Genomic DNA, 16,337 nt, shown 5'->3' with positions numbered 1-16,337 from the left:
TTTATTAGACTTTTATCTAATCTGAAGAGATTCGGCATGAGACAGCATGACAACAGCAATAGCCACTGCTGCAAGCTCCTCTCAGACAGCATCTGGGAGGACTTCCCAGGCCAGTTAATATCACATACATGAAAGAAAAACAACATACTTTTCATGCCAGTTTCATCAAAAGAACATGCAGTCTGGATTGTCAGGATGTTTAACAGATTCTTTTAATCAGTAAAGTTTTCCAGCTCAGAATTCTCTGAAGTGCACCTGTAAGATCAAGGCAGCAAGTTCACCTTCTTTAAGAACTGATGGTGCTATCTCTGAAGATAAAAGCCAGAAAATGAAACTTGCAAGTCAGAGCAAAATTCAAACGAAAGCTTATCCCGAGACTTGATTAAACAACCTGTTACAGAATAACATAATTACTGTTCTGCTCTTGTTTTTGAAAAAGGAGATAGTTTTTCCCTCTCCTGTTGCTACCATCAGAAGCAGCTGAGAACTTGGGAAGCCTTCTAACGGATCATTTTGCAGCTGTGTGTATACTCAACTGTGATTTTATACTTGAGAGGTATCAAAATTCTCATCATACAAGTACCAAATCTTCTTCCAACTCCTACTGTAATTGCAATTTTAGCTTTGTAAGGCCTGACAGATCCAAAAAAAACCCACCCCATTTTCTCTGCCTGCCAGAATGAGGCTGTGAATCATTATCCAGTTTCACACACACCGGAATTTGAGTATATTTCGTGGAATAAGTCTGAAATAAAATCTGATGCAGGCTATTTTTTGGAAAACTCTTAACAGGCAGACCTAACAGAGGACAAATGGTTCTACTGTCTCAATATCGCACAAATTAAGCTCTATTCCCTTCAAAGATGAGTGTGGCTATCTGGCAGATACTTGAAGTCATTACACAGATACTCTACTTTAGACAAACCACAAAACTAATTTTTCTACCTGAGGTGGCTGTTGCTTCCATCACAGAAGCGTGCCCCCGTGACGGTCCTTACAAGATACCTGCCATCACTACTCCCCTAAAGCTGTGCTTACTGTCAAGACTGTGAAAACTATCTGCTTGATCATTTGTGAAATGTATCCAACTACTCTCTGATGCAACATCCTCTAATTATAAGAGGAGTCCATTACAGGCAACTGGTCTCAGCTAGTGCAGCTAGCTACAATACCTACCATGCAGAGGGCTCATCAAGGATGACACTGCATGCCACAGCAAGAAAACAATCAGGTTCTTGAACTACTGCCTCTGTACCAGCTCAGTCACGGAGTAAGAAAATGGGCACTACAGCAAACTCTCAGGGGCTAAATTCAGGACAAAATTAACAGTTGAGAAAGAAATTTTATTTCAAGCTTCTAAGGGGGTATTACAAACAATAGAGAATAAAAACATTAAAAACTATTTAAAAAGTAATTGTCCCTTTAAAATAAAGATTCAAGCAGGTTTAACAATGAAGTATGCTATTCAATGAAGTTTTAAAAAAAGATTTAAAAAGTATTGGTTTTGCTGTATTTGCTAATCCTTTATAAAAAAGCTGGGCATAAATACTTCGTGCATTCATATGCATTATATTTGGTGTTTCATATTATATAACTTGGTACAGTATTTAAGATATCACTGCAAAAGAGTTCAAACACAGTGCATTTATAAATAATGGAGTCATTATAAATCACATTGCAAACATACCTTGCCATTTTCATTGTTACAAATTCAGTATCTCAGTGAAGGTAGGAATAAAGTAGCTACAACAATCAGTATCTTGACTTTTTTTCTTTTTAATATAAAAATGCAGTTCTGGAAACCCACCCTCCTTCTTCCCCCTGCCCAAACATAATGCTTTACTTCTTAAAAATAAAAATAAAGTACTAATTCTATATACATCACATGTACCATACAAAAATGTATCCAAAGTTTCTATTGCTACCAAAGTGTTCTAAATTAAAAGTTACATAAATCCCCTCATTGGAAACAGAAGATTACAAGTTACCAAAAAAACCGAATTACACACAAACCATCAAGTTTTTATACAATTTCCAATACATTTTTCTCCCAAACCAAGTTGTCTTCTCATGTGCCTGTATAAAAATGCATATCAATATATTTGTCAATTTTATTTTTCATTATAAAGCAAATTAATACATTTTCTACAATAAATAAAACACAGGGAGGCACAAATATCAACAAAATTAAACCAATGGGAGATAAATGGGATACGGTTTTGAAAGAAATAATGTGCTTGCAGGCTTTAAGCCAGGTTTGTTTAAAACAAAAACAATCAAGTTATTTTGGGCAACAATGGAGTGTTTTTGGTGATCTGCAAGTGATGTACATAGTATATTTTTTTTTTATGCCTTTCTCACAAAGTACCCTCCAAAATAATGCAACTTCCTTTCTTAAAATACATATTTGTAATTGTAAATTTACATCAATCTTAAATATGTGGTACTTTGTGCAAAGAGCAACGATTTACACAAACATTCAGAAGTCTTTTTCAGAAGCTACAGACCAAGGAAGAAATGATACAAAGCAGCACCATATTGTATATGATTTAGGCAAACATATATTTGATGCCATTTTGATATTAGGCTTGAAGATTCACTAAACACCTTCAGCTGGAAGATGGTGCTTAGGTAACTTAACCTCAGAAAGAAAGAAAGAAAAGTAAAAAGCACAGAAACAAAAACCAACTCCCTCCCCAGCAAAATTAAAAAAGGAATTAAAGAGCTACTTCTAAAATCAGAATAAGTTAAGTGTTGAATATACATTTATGTACAATTATGAACACTATGAACAAGACATTTTAACAGGTTTAGTGGAAAATCCTCCAAACTACAACACAGTAAAATCATTAATCAATATGGCAATGGTGATTTAGGAGATTTACTCAACTATTTCAAGTTTGCAGAACTCAGCCACTGAACCAACAATTAAGGGGTTGTAACTTCAATACATTCTTTTAGACAAAGAGGTTCATTAGTAGAGTTCAAGTCTGTGTGGTATGTTTTACGCCTTGGTAGAATCTCTTGTTAGTCAATATCACTGAAGTCACTGACTGGTTCTCCATGGACTCTACTCAGGTGATTCATAGCACGATCAAAAGCAATTCTTACTGCCTTTCGTATGCTTGAGTTACGTCCTTCCATCATTTTTAACTTGTCTATGGTCTCATCTATTCCAAGGGGAACCATTTTGGATTTGGGAAGCCACTGCCTGTAAAGAAAGGGTAAAATAAGTATGTTAAATATGGAGTAAAAGAAAAAAGTTCATCCAGAAATGTCAGGGCTGCTATATTGCATTTTCCATATCACAGATCAGCTTTTACTATCTTCAGTAAAGTTATAAAATTCCTTTTAAGATAGTACTTACTTGCCATATTTTAAGAACATGAGATATTAAGCCTCTTCCATAAAACAACTAATACACTGCAATTCAATGATAGTTAATGATTGCTATTAAGTATGAACTGAAAAAAACCAGCATGAAATACTGATGCAGTTTAAGTACAGGCAGAAGGATGTAACAATGAACAAAGCATAAGACTAACCTGACACAGTATTATGTTCATTCTGTCACTTCCATTATTACTAGGAATTTGCAGATGATTAATTTTTGTCTTTTTGCCTTAAGACATCTCAATTTGGATTTATGATGAAAGCTAAACTGTCAAGGAAGTTCTGCTTAGTATGCTTTTACCCTGCATCATGAAATCCCACTAACTTTTAATTTAATTCAGAGTACTTTCCTGGTTTAAGCTCTGTGAATATCACTAATTACTGGGCATAGAGAAGTGATAATGAAAAAATCTCTGCACTCCGCTCTTTTAGTTAAAGGAAAAGCTTTCTAAATGTTTAATCAAAAAGTATGAAGTAAATTTACTTCATTTCCATAAATGTTTATTTTAACCCTATTTTCTTAAGTTACAGATAAGGTAACTTAAAAATTAGGTAAACTAAAATTAGGTAAAAAATAGGTAAACAAATTAGGTAAAAATTAGGTAAACTAATAAGTATCTATTAAAAGTATGTTACTGTAGCTTACAATTGCAACCTTGCAAATGGCATCAACCGTGCTTCTGTTAAAAAAATTCCGTTTGGGAGTCCATCTGGAGCCAAACCAACTGCAAATCAGACAGTAAAGTCTGATATAAAACATTTTATTCAAAGAGGTCGCTTAATTTTTACCCAATAAAACTGTCTCTTGAAATACTATTTTTTATTAAAGCACTCTAAACTACAACCCTATTGTACACACACTGAAACCAAAATAACATAAAGAATCAGTACAAGGATACAGACAGAACAGTAAATAACAGTAACATCAGCATGGTAAGCAGCAGTCTGTAAGTTTTGCTACAGATCAGAGAGAAGTTATAAAGAAGGTATTTTTAACAGAAAGCTTGGCAAATCCTTCAGATGCACGTGTCAAAGAAGAAACAAGTCTGACTATTTGAAAAGGTAATCCATAGGTGATAGAAGCTGGTATCGTGGACTGAAGATGACCCTGCAAGTGAATGAAAATCATACATGTGGGTTCAGCAGTAGGAGAGACAAAACATAAGTTAAGAGTGATGAGTGGCAAAATGGCCAAAATAATGAGAATTAAAGAACCATTACCAAAAAAAGTAGTGGGAGGGGAGGAGGTGAAAGGTGCTGGAAGAGTATTTATTTAGCCTTTCCTGTCCCTCTATGCTGAGTATCCATTAGAGACAGCTCTGCATAGTATTTGCAAGACTTAGAACCATCTACATATGGCAATGAATCAGAGAGGTTTTAAGGTGCAGAGGACTCCGAAGATCAAGAAGCAAACACAGCAATCATTAAGAAAGTGGCTAGGGGAGAGCATGCATTACACCTGTGATACCAGCAAGAGAATAATAAGAAACAGAATACTAAATATGTTTAAATTTGGATGATCTCCATGAACAAAGGCAGAAGAATGAAGAATCTCATGGAATCCTGCACAACTGAACAAGATCATGAAAAAGTACTAATTAATAAAAAATTGAAGAACAAGCCAAGGAATAGTGATTATGCCAAAGGGCCTCTGGGGACAGAAAAGCAAACCTCAGGCAAGAAATTATTTAGGTGTTAAGAGTAATGGGACAGAGAGTCAGGGAAACAGCAGCATTACTAGACATTTCATCAGCTAAAGAGGAAGATGGTATCTGAAGCTGTAAACAAATTCAAGAATAAAACTAAGATATAAAAAGAGTTAAAGCTAGCTTGATCTGTGTGGAAACACAGAGAGAAGAGAGATTAAGAACGTAAGAATGAAATACATAATTTGATGAAGGGAAGAAAAGAGAGGTAGTTCATGAAAAGCTTCCATATCTGGAGGGGGAAAAAACTAAACCAACAAACCTAAACAAACATGTACTCAAAAACCGAAACAGCAGCAACAAAAAAGCCAGCATGAGTGAAAGAATATTTTATTGTCTAAATTACCCCTTCAGGCTTCACAGAGCATATTTCTGATACTGAAAGAAATTGAAGAAGAAAAGGTTTAAAGAAAAAAATTAAAAAGGGTCAAGAACTTCAAATGAGAGTGTTAATAAAGGATTTGAGAGGTTAAGAATTTAAAGAAAATGCACTTGAGCAGACTGGGGGGGAAAAAGTGGTGTCATCTGGGAAGGAATGATGAAGGCTGATAGAGATAAATACTTTTACCTTTAAAAAACCTGTTTAGCTAAAGAAGCAATTTTATTGGGTCAGTAAGTGAAAACAGCTTGTGTATCAAACCAAAAGCCTATTTAACAACTTATTTTATTTTCTTCCAAATTCACCATAGAAAGGTACCTTTCATTAACGATATACCTTGGTCCAAGAATAGACTCAAATATGAAATTTTTACTTTACAGTTGATACTTCTGTAGGAAAGATATCCATGGAACGATAATGTCTCAATTCTTTCAGGATAAAGGTACAGGCTTTTAAAATTTTAAGTCACTACATCAAACAACACATTTCAATAACATACCAACTTCTTTTATTGTCAAAAAATAGCACTAAGAATAGTTTCTCATCAGATTTGGTCTGCATTTGTTCTCCAATTTTCAGTACATCCAGAGGTGGCACTGGTATAGTAACACCGTTGTGATGGCCAGCAACACGAGGCATCTTAGGGTCAATAATCTATGAAAGAGAATAAATAACAGTTCCTGATTTTTTAAACTACATCATTTATTTTAAGGAGATATTACAAATAGTTAAGGGGAAAATAATCATGAACTGAGCAGCTACTGCATACAAATTGGCTTTGTTTTACACACATAACTTTTTGACATACACTGAACAGGTATATTGGAGGCACAGCGCTAGATTTAACTGAAAAACCTGTCTCTACAGCAAATTTTGGGGTTTGAATTTCAGATACCTTAAAGAAACAAGCTTATGTTAAGGTATAAATATTTGTTTCTGAAAAGTACAAGCCCCACACTCAAAAATGGAGCAAAACACCCTTAAAAACGAACACGCCCCCCCCCAAAAAAAGATATCTGAAGTCACTTCCAAATATCTTGCATACCCAATTTAATGACTCCATTTTTAGCAAAACATGAAGTTACAGTCACAAATTCTTTCTAAACAAAGGTTAGGGGAGGGCGGAAGATGCCACTAGCATTGAACTAATAATCACGCTAATGGAAAAATCTCTTTTGTAGGCAGATCACAGCATAATTAAGTGTTCAGCTTCCACCAAAGAGGAGCTATGTTACTCCATGTTTGTTCCACCTACCTACTCTCTAAACTTCCTTTTTTTTTTTTTTTTTCCTATCTTCCAAACTGGCACTAATCTTAAACCATGGTAAACTGATTATGGGAATTAAAACAACAGAAAGCTAACACTGTGGAGAGTTTGTAGAAATCAGGAGAACTTTTGTCTCTTGACTGAGGTTTAATTCCTTGATCAACTCATCACACACTCAAGAGAAACACCAGTGCTGACATAGAGGAGTAGGCAGAAAAGGAGACCTTTAGTCATGATCAACTAAAATCTAATACTAAAGTGCTAGCACCATTCAAGAGACAACCAAATCATTGAATTTTCAGCATGACTCAAGAGTGTTCGAGTCACCCACTGAGAGCACTTAAGTGCTCTAAATCTCACCTCCAGAGGTTTTAACCTGACTCTGTACAATTACATTTCCTGATGTTCCCAGCATTTCCTGAAGTTCCCAGCACACACACATTAGAAGTCATAACTGTGCAGTCTATTAGAGAAATCAAGCCAGTGTATGCACTGTTTCTGTAACTCCAAACACCTGAAGCCAAACACTTTATCAACATTTCTCCGCAAGCTTTAATGTAAGTAGAACTCTCTATTTCTCCTAAAATAACACAGGCACAACAGCTTTCAGTTTCCAGCATGACATTCACAACTGGATACAATCATTCAATTTATTCCGACGATAGCAAGCGTTCTGTTTCTTTAATGAACTGCAGAATCAGAGTATTTCTATGCTCATTTTGCAACAGAAAATATAGCTCCAGCACCAACAAGATGTCTGTCAAATGCTTATTCAGTAGATACTTTAAAACAGTAATATATACTGCAGAAACAAAGACTACCAAGACACGTGCTGGTTTTGGCTGGAGTTAATTTTCTTCATAGTGGCTGGTATGGGTCTGTTGTTTTGGATCTGTGCTGTAAACAGTGCTGACAACACAGGAATGTTTTCGTTGCTGCAGAGCAGTGCCTACACAAAGCCAAGGCCTCTTCTGCTCCTCACGCCAGCCCCCCCGCGAGCAGGCTGGGGGTGCACAAGGAGCTGGGAAGGGACACAGCCAGGACAGCTGACCCCAACTGACCAAAAGGATATCCCACATCATATGGTTTCATGCTCAGCATATAAAGCTGGGGGAACAAGAAGGAAGGATAGGACGTTGGGAGCGATGGTGTTTGTCTTTCCAAGTAACCATTATGTGTGATGGAGCCCTGCTGTCCTGGAGATGGCTGAACACCTGCCTGCCATGGGAACTGGTGAATGAATGCCTTGTTTTGCTTTGCTTGTGCACATGGCTTTTGCTTTACCTGTTAAATTGTCTTTGTCTCAACACATGAGTTTCCTCACTTCTACCCTTCCAATTCTCTCCACCATCTCACCAAGGGGAGGGAGTGAACAAGCACCTGTGTGGGGCTTAGCTGCTGACTGGGGTGAAACCACAACAGGCATTATGCATCTCAGATGTTGGGTAGGGAAGTAATTATTGACTCAACATCTGATATTGCAATAATTTTATAAATAATGCACAGTTAAGAGGGCAGAATAATCCACCTTTATTCAACCTGAACGGGAATTTATAAACTGGCTTAAGTTCACACTTCAGTGTTTCCAGACCAGAAACAGTATCACTAGTGTACTGATGAGAAGCAGTGTACTTACCAGAGCTGGGTAAGAGGGATAGCCACTGCATTTGGCCCATACTACTTTGAGAGGCTCAAGAACAGATGTTGCAGCATCAGTTGAAATCCACATACTGCTATGCCCAACTTCTAAGAACAAATAATAATTAAATATAATATTAAAATGTTAAAGAATGAAACCTCTGACCAATCTTCTGCACTTGTCATCAGTATCTCATGATCATTAGAATCCAAATATCAACACCACTTTTCATGCACATATAAAATAGCAATAAAAGCAGATAACATTCAAAATAGCTCTTTAAATTATACTGATACTTTAATCCAAGCCTAAAGATAAAGAACTTAAGTTTCCAGACACTTCTGGAAACAGCGTATCTTAAACCACCTTAATTCTCAGAAGGCCAGTGTTTGCCAAATTCTAATAATCCTTTCCCTTTGGAAAAAGCTCAAAAGAAATCATAATGTCGCGGTACTTCAAACAACCAATGTCTTTGAAAACTACAATGACAATCCTGTCAAAGCCATGATGGTACTGAAGATTCAAGTTGCATGGTGTGTTTCCAAAGTGTTGGATACCATAATAGGACTAGTGCCTCGTAACTTACAATGCCTGTCCGGTATACCTTTCTACTCTTATGCAGAAGTCCCATTCTGCATTTTAATTTTTATTCATTTATTTATATTTAATTGGCCCTCTTGGTCTCTTTTCCCAGCCTTTCCTGCAGCAAAGTTAGAAAGACAAACAGGGAGGCAAGGAATCAGCTACTGGCTTCTTCTTTCTCAGGAGGCAACAGAAAACTGAGTTTATATTACTTCTTGCTTCTACCAGAATCCTCCATTTTCTTCTCTGTTGTCACCACTGGACTGAAGCATGAGAGAGGTTAAAGACTTTTAGTCATCCAGAACTGCAATCGGCCCCTACACATATAGTGATATGGTCAAGAGATTGGGTGGAAGACAGCGAGTTATCCCCTCAAGATGTAACTGGGGTGGAGAAAGTAGGAAGAAGGTGCTGGAAGTTCACAGGCTGTAAAGATGAGGTGGCACTTCTTGTATAGGGAACCGCGGTACTGAGATACAGTTCAAAGGTGGCAGTGGCAGGGTTTTTTTAGCAGTAAGGCAATACTTGATAGAAGTAGCTCTCTACTTGCCAAAATATGATTTCTTCCTCAATTCTTCCCTGTCTGCTCCCATTTAAAATGGGCAATGCTTATTTACAATGAAACAGTGCATGCAGACATAAGTTCTGCCTCAATATCACAAAAAAAAAAGTACAGGAAAAAAAGTGGTTTCAGACCTTTTAAGAGCAAAAATAGCAAGGAAGAGGGGCTTTAGGTGATTACAAAAAAAAGGTCAGTCATTCTCCACAATATATTCTAGGGCAATTCACAGCCATAGGCTAAATCAATTAAATTACAATTTATTTTTGATCTATAATCACATGTTGGTTTTGGCTGGGATAGAGTTACTTTTCTTCACAGTAGCTAGTATGGGGCTGTGCTGTTTAATATCATCTGTTCCTCCTTATAGGTGGCTACAGAATGTACCTGAGAACAGAATTAAGAGAGATCACGAATTCTGAAAACAACAGGTATAGGAATTCTAAGTGGAAAGTGTTAAATGTAAGAATACCGAGGACAGAAAGTGGAAAAGGTAAAGTCCTGTGTAAGAGACTACCATACAGATAATAAAGATACTAAATGCAAGAGTAATGAAGCAGTATCTGAAAACTGATCAGCTACAAGAAAAACAAACAAAACTGATCATATGGGGTTGAAAGAACACACTAAGGCAAACGAAGAGTCAGACAAAACCACCAGAAACACATGGAAGAGTCCTTGAACAAGGAACACCCAGCATGAGGGGTGAAGAGTTGTAAGGTCAGAAACTAAAGACAGGCCTACTACATGCTAGATGCTACAAGGCTGACGCCTAACTTCAGCATGGGAGCATTGTATTACACAAAGACAGTTCTACTTACGGAAGAGATGACCTACTTAAATCCTATCATGCAATTAAAATACTGAAACAGGTGGAAAATGTATCAAAAAGTATGTAGTTATTTCCCTGAAATGTGGTAACTTACTATCCTCTACACTGCTAGGAATTTACACTTCTTTCCAATTTCAAGTTTTTCCTGAATCAAAGCAGACTACGTCTTACCTGTCTGTCAACACGTTTATGCAGAACAGTATCTGAAGACTAAACCCCACACCAAATATTCTAATGAAGAAAATTATTGAGAGAACCACAAACAGTACTTCAGGTAAAACTTTGATTGTATTACTAAAGAAACTTGATCACTTTAAATGTCACTTATTAATAATAATAAAAATAATAAAAGGTCAGGTACTATTTTCTCTTCAAAATCTTTAAAGAGACAAAAGCAGAAATCAGTAATTTCTGCAATGCTATCAACACCACTTTCAGAATGCTCAATGTATTTCACCAGCAAAAATCAGAATGTTGGAATCTGTCAAATAAATTGACAGAATTATTATTATACAATATTACAAAGAATACACTTATTTATAGTTACCAGCTGCAATTCTTGCTGCTTTGGCATAGTTTCCATTTTCAATGCATGATATTAATTCACTTCGGTCTTCCAGTGTGTGCCTTCGTATAAGTGCAGGTTTACCTTTACCACACTTTGGTAGGCTGAAACTACAAAAGTATTAATATTAAAACCATTACTTGATAATTAACATGGTTCACTATAACTCAAGACTTTGAAGAAGCATTTAAAATTCATCAGTACACAGTAAAATCAGAGCAACAAGCTCTAACAAATTTTATGTAACAAAAACAACATAAAAGCCACGATCCCAGATTATTTTCATGCGCTGAATTGCCTAGTTAACAGCAAAAGACAAACAGTATGCAACTGCACCTCAGCTGCTGTACAGGCTATACATGCACAAGTAAGATAAGCTGTTTTGTCTTCAGTGTTAAGAGTGGATACTGGCCAAATGAAAACAAACTCCTTTTGCTCGGAGCAAACAGTTCCACTATATAGGAAACACGACTATCTTCTCTTTCATTTTTTCACTACAAATTCATGTCTTTCAGTTGTGGAGTATCTATACATAAAACAGGAAATGTTATCTGCACACTTGAGTTTTATCTAAGACATCCCAGAGTCTGAACAGAAATCAAATCTACTAGATCAAATCCTCAATATACCACATTTATAAGAGATACAATATTAATTTTTTTTTTGTTTCTGAAAGCCTGTTTAACATGAGTGAGCTAACACCCTTAAGCAGTCCAATACCAATCTTGAACACATGAATAAAACCTTCCTTTTCCCCCTTGCCTAACAGACTGACCTGTACTCCTGTTATGTCCCATCCTCACAGCCTAGGACTAGAGATCACTCCTACCTTTCATGCACAGATCAGTGTGCTTTTGGAAGATATGGATATCACCATAGGTGATGGAGAAAAATTTCATCATTGGTGGCAGAGGTGACCATTTTGACAGTTCTGTCTTTACCAAGAGACTTCACAGAGAGAGTCAATAGTTGGCATACAGCTACCATCATCACTGGAGTAAATAGCCAGTATTCCAAACCAGAGACTTATAAACTGCAGTTCCACAGCTACTGAATTGACATTCCCTGTGTACAACGCTTTGCTTTGGAAACTGCTTCTCCCCTCCCTTTACTGAAATAAACACGTTTATTTTCAGTGATTGGGATTAGGAACATAAAACAAGACACTATATGCACAAACGTGTATGTATCTATACAGAGCAAGAGAAGTGCCATCAAGTATAAAGTGTAACTGCCTAAATCTGTAATAAGGGGAGTTCAACAGAAGAATCCCAGCAAACCTGAAAGGTGTTTCAGATTTGACACACAACTGAGAAAATGGACATGTACTCCTTTTTTCTAAAATTTATGCAATCCTCCAATGTGGTTCACAAGCAGTACAGAAAACTGGTATTTTTAGTCTCAAATTGTATTTCAGATTTACAGTTTTACCTTGAGTTACACAAAAGACTGTTACTAGATGAAATACTAGATTCTGATGCACAGCGGCGACGAGGTTCAACTTTTCTTCCAGGAGTATCATCTAATGCTCTCTCTTTACTTCCATCTCCAAAACCATTTGACAGACCTACAGTGTAACACAAAAATAAACTACATCAAACTTGAAACCACACCATTTTCATAAAAACTTTTTTGTATTCACACATTGCATCATTATTGTTCTGTACTTCAAGAATTTCGATGTGAAGAAATAACACAAGCATTCACCAAACATTTCATTTCAGAACACAGTATTATAAATAGGAGGTTCCTGTAATCCAGATTTTAAAGACAGGATGAAAATAGGTAACATTAAAAAAGTTAAGACCGTAATATGTGAAATGCCAAATTGAGTGTCAAATCAGTGTCTGTATGTCATGTTTCCAACTACTGAGACAGGCTGCAGAAGCTGAGTAGAAAAAAAAAAACCAAAACCCAAGGGAGGAAAAAAAAGTTCCAAACCAGTCAGATTTACCAAGTCAAGACAAGACTCCTTTGAATACAATGCTACAACCGTAAGTCAAGAAATACTGAAAATCCATTTCAAACACTGGAAGTAAAGAGTGGTAGGGATTCCCTCCTGATGCTATCTACGTCTTCCTGGAAGTCCTTCCATTTCTGCAAATTCAAACTGACATTATGTCTTTTTTCTGTGATTAACAACCAATAATATGTACATTACTATTTTTGACTATCCTTACCCTGGCACAAGCTTAGGTACATCCAAGGCTACTGTATTTTAGTTTCACAGTTGTAATGAAAACGTAAAAATAAGGCTTTTATAATTACAAGATACTGATTTCATGGGCTGCCACCAATCCTGCTCTGGGTTTCCTAATTCACAAACAGTACAGTTCTTAAGCCATTTCCGTATCTGGTTAAAGAGACATATTAACAGGTTTAAGATCACATTCTGAAGACCTTCCCAAGGAGGAGGGGAAGACGTGTGGACATCAGAACTGAAAAAAAATAAAGAATCCAACACAGACTTGAGAGTATTAACAGAAATGAACTGGGATAAAGGCAATGGCAGTAGCCTGCAATCAGCTACTGCAAGCTGTAGACTGCAAAGGGAACAAAATTTTAAGATGAATTCTCAGCACATTTGTTTCCTCACAACAAAGAAAAGTTTTTACTTAAGGCTATGACCAGCAGCATGCTTCTAATACTGGAAGAAAGAGCAACCCATCCCAGATATCCTATTATCAGAGTCTTAAAGGTCATCATGATCATTGCTCATTCAGACACAGTCAAGTGAGCTTATGTAACTTCATTTGTCTTTCCGTAGGGCATTATACTATAAGACAATTATGGCAGAACTCCCTTTATTAAGTTCTAATTCTTCCAGTCTGTTTGCTAGGAAGACCTCTGCAAAGAACACTGAGAACAACTAAGGAACTTGAGCTTAGCAAGTTACTTTGTATGACCTAGTCATATTTCAGGGCATTTCCATACAGTGATTCAAGGGATTTCCCACTGATGCCTCGGAGACCTTCCATTTGAATTATGAATGCAGTATTAGATTTTTAAGAGAAAAGGGAGAACCTATACAACAGTCTGAAAGATTTACAGACGCATTCTCTTTTACTGTCATTTAGCTGATACTGAAAATATTCATTTAAGCATCTATTTTGTAACTCCTGTATTTGCTTTTCATTTCCTATGCAAGAAAGAAAGTGATAAAGCTAGCATTGTCTTGAGTGTTGAAACCTCAAACTACATGGTATTCATTAATCTTGTTCTCATTCTCAGCAAGTCAGTACAAATAGCTGTAGGAGTTCAGTCCTAAACTATGCTGAAAGACCTCTCAGAACAGATTTTGCTTTATAAGAAAGCTTAAATTCACCTACAAACTATTGCAGTACACTTCGTAACACATCTGAAATGAAAAGCTGAAAAAACATTCTGCTAATATAAAAAGAAATCTCCTGGGTCTCTGCAAATAACTATTTCTTATTCTCAGATATCCTGTCAGACCTATTTTTCAAGTGAGGTGTAGAAACTGCTCTGTTTTCAGCCTGCCACAAGCCAGAGACACGTTACTCAAGTTTCCAGTCAGGCCCTTAGCTAATATAAATCAGCTATCAGCAGAAACAACTTAGAGATTAAATTTTAAAGACAGATAAAACAATTACTGCTACCAGAACAAGCACAGTGTACATTCCCAAAGGACTGAGGAAGTAGAAAGAAATACCTGTTCATTCTTGTAAGATGTGTAAAAGGCCATAGGTATGCCAAATATGAGACGGCTACATGTCTCTATGTACGCTGTTCTGTATGTATATCCAGAGGAAAATAAATAAATAAATAAAACTAAGGACTAGCTTCACATTTTGATTGCTTCCATCAGTTTGACTGTGCTGCTGCTGAAATGGACATTCTGGCACTCTCAGACCCCTGCAATGGTTTCTTCTCGTCCTCACCATGTCAGTATCAAGAAATACGTATTCATGGCAATGAACTAGTTTTCAGCAATGCACTGGGAAAAGCAGCCATGTGGTTGCTTTAATTGCTGATGTTGAGGAACAAGTGATGCAACAGAAAAATGCAACTACAGCAATGGAGACGCTACTCTCCAGTGGTAGTCCAGTCTTATATTAGTTTAAACATAAAACTTGTAAGTGTAATTATTTCACTAGTATAGGATTCTAAGATTACAGTAAGCAAAGTTTTTTCAGTCTGTAGAATGGTTACTAACAGTGGTGTCCTGGTTTTGGCTGGGATAGTTAATTTTCCTTCCAGTAGCTACTGCAGTGCCATGTTTTGGATTTAGTATAGGAATAATGTTGATTTCACACCAATGTTTTAGTTGTTACTAAGTAGTGCTTACCCTAAATTAAGACTTTTGAATCTCTCATGCTCTGCCAGTAAGGAGAAGCACAAGAAGCCAGGAGGGAGAGGAGACAGGACACCTGACTCAAAGTAGTCAAAGCAGCATCCCATACCACAGCACATCATGCCCAGTGTATAACATGCTGAGAGACTTAGCTGGGAGACATGGACAGCTGCTTGGGGACAGGCTGGGCACCAGTCAATGGGTGGTAGACAATTGTACTGTGCATCACCTGTCTTTCTTGGGTTTTACTCCTCTCTGGTTATCTCCCCTTTCACACAATTATCATTATATTTACTTCATTTCAACTATTAAACTGTTCTTATCTCAACCCACAGGTTTTACCTTTTTTCTAATTCTCCTCCATATCCCACAGGGGAAGAAAAGTGAGCCAGTAGCTGCATGGTACTTAAGTTGTCAGATGGACTTAAACCATGATAAATGGGGTTAAAAATCCCCAACTTTTCTGACAAATAAGGAATATTAAAACGAAAAAGGATTTAGAGCTGCTCAGACACATTTCTCTCTTGCTTGTGGAAGTATGAAAAACAAAGAACATGCAGGCTTATCAACAGGAGTAATTTTTGTCAACAGCAAGCCCTGAATAACATGAGCTTATGCAATCCACGTGACTCAAGTTTATACAGTCCACTTTTCAGAAACTGTGAGCAACAGGCACTATTTTAAGAAAGAAAAATCTCAGTGCTTATTGTAAGCAAAACACACTCATATCTGCTCACAGATGCAGCAGCTCCCAAGCGACCACACAATGAAATATAAGTGCTTTATGTTATCACCAATGTGCAAAAAAAGAAAACCCCGAATATACTACATTTATATGCTAGAACTGGAAATTTGTTTTTTGTTTTTTAGATCATTAAAAACCTCTTCCCATGAATCATGGAACACCAAATCTCCTGTAGCCACTAGAATAAACAAGATTAAAGATCCCCATTTGCTTTACAGAATTTTCATTTTATTGTCTCAAAAGTTATTAAGATCAAACAAAGAAAATCTGTACTGGAACTAACTCATCCTGGTTTTGCACACTAGTAGCCTGGGTAAGCTTGCAACAAACCTCTATGAGCCGTATCCATTTTCCA

At 36.7% G+C, this 16,337-nt stretch overlaps 1 protein-coding gene across 8 annotated transcripts in view; it reads right to left on the bottom strand.

Annotated features, from left to right (window-relative positions):
* Positions 1 to 1,322: 1,322 nt before the first annotated feature.
* BRD1 (bromodomain containing 1) overlaps positions 1,323 to 16,337 on the bottom strand; it is a 70,612-nt gene continuing 55,597 nt past the window's right edge. For all 8 annotated transcript variants that reach the window (XM_065665309.1, XM_065665315.1, XM_065665302.1 and 5 more), the window contains 5 exons: positions 12,354 to 12,489; positions 10,905 to 11,032; positions 8,382 to 8,491; positions 5,978 to 6,132; positions 1,323 to 3,211 (listed from right to left, as the gene is read on the bottom strand). In XM_065665309.1, coding sequence (XP_065521381.1) covers positions 3,028 to 3,211; positions 5,978 to 6,132; positions 8,382 to 8,491; positions 10,905 to 11,032; positions 12,354 to 12,489 — 713 coding nt within the window. In that variant the 3' untranslated portion in view covers positions 1,323 to 3,027. The remainder of the gene's footprint in view (positions 3,212 to 5,977; positions 6,133 to 8,381; positions 8,492 to 10,904; positions 11,033 to 12,353; positions 12,490 to 16,337) is intronic.

The sequence above is a fragment of the Lathamus discolor genome, chromosome 1 (genome assembly GCF_037157495.1).
Source record: "Lathamus discolor isolate bLatDis1 chromosome 1, bLatDis1.hap1, whole genome shotgun sequence".
In the NCBI taxonomy this organism is placed as follows: domain Eukaryota; kingdom Metazoa; phylum Chordata; class Aves; order Psittaciformes; family Psittacidae; genus Lathamus; species Lathamus discolor.
The sequence above is the reverse complement of the archived record's forward strand: the minus strand, read 5'-3'. Positions and strand labels throughout refer to the sequence as shown.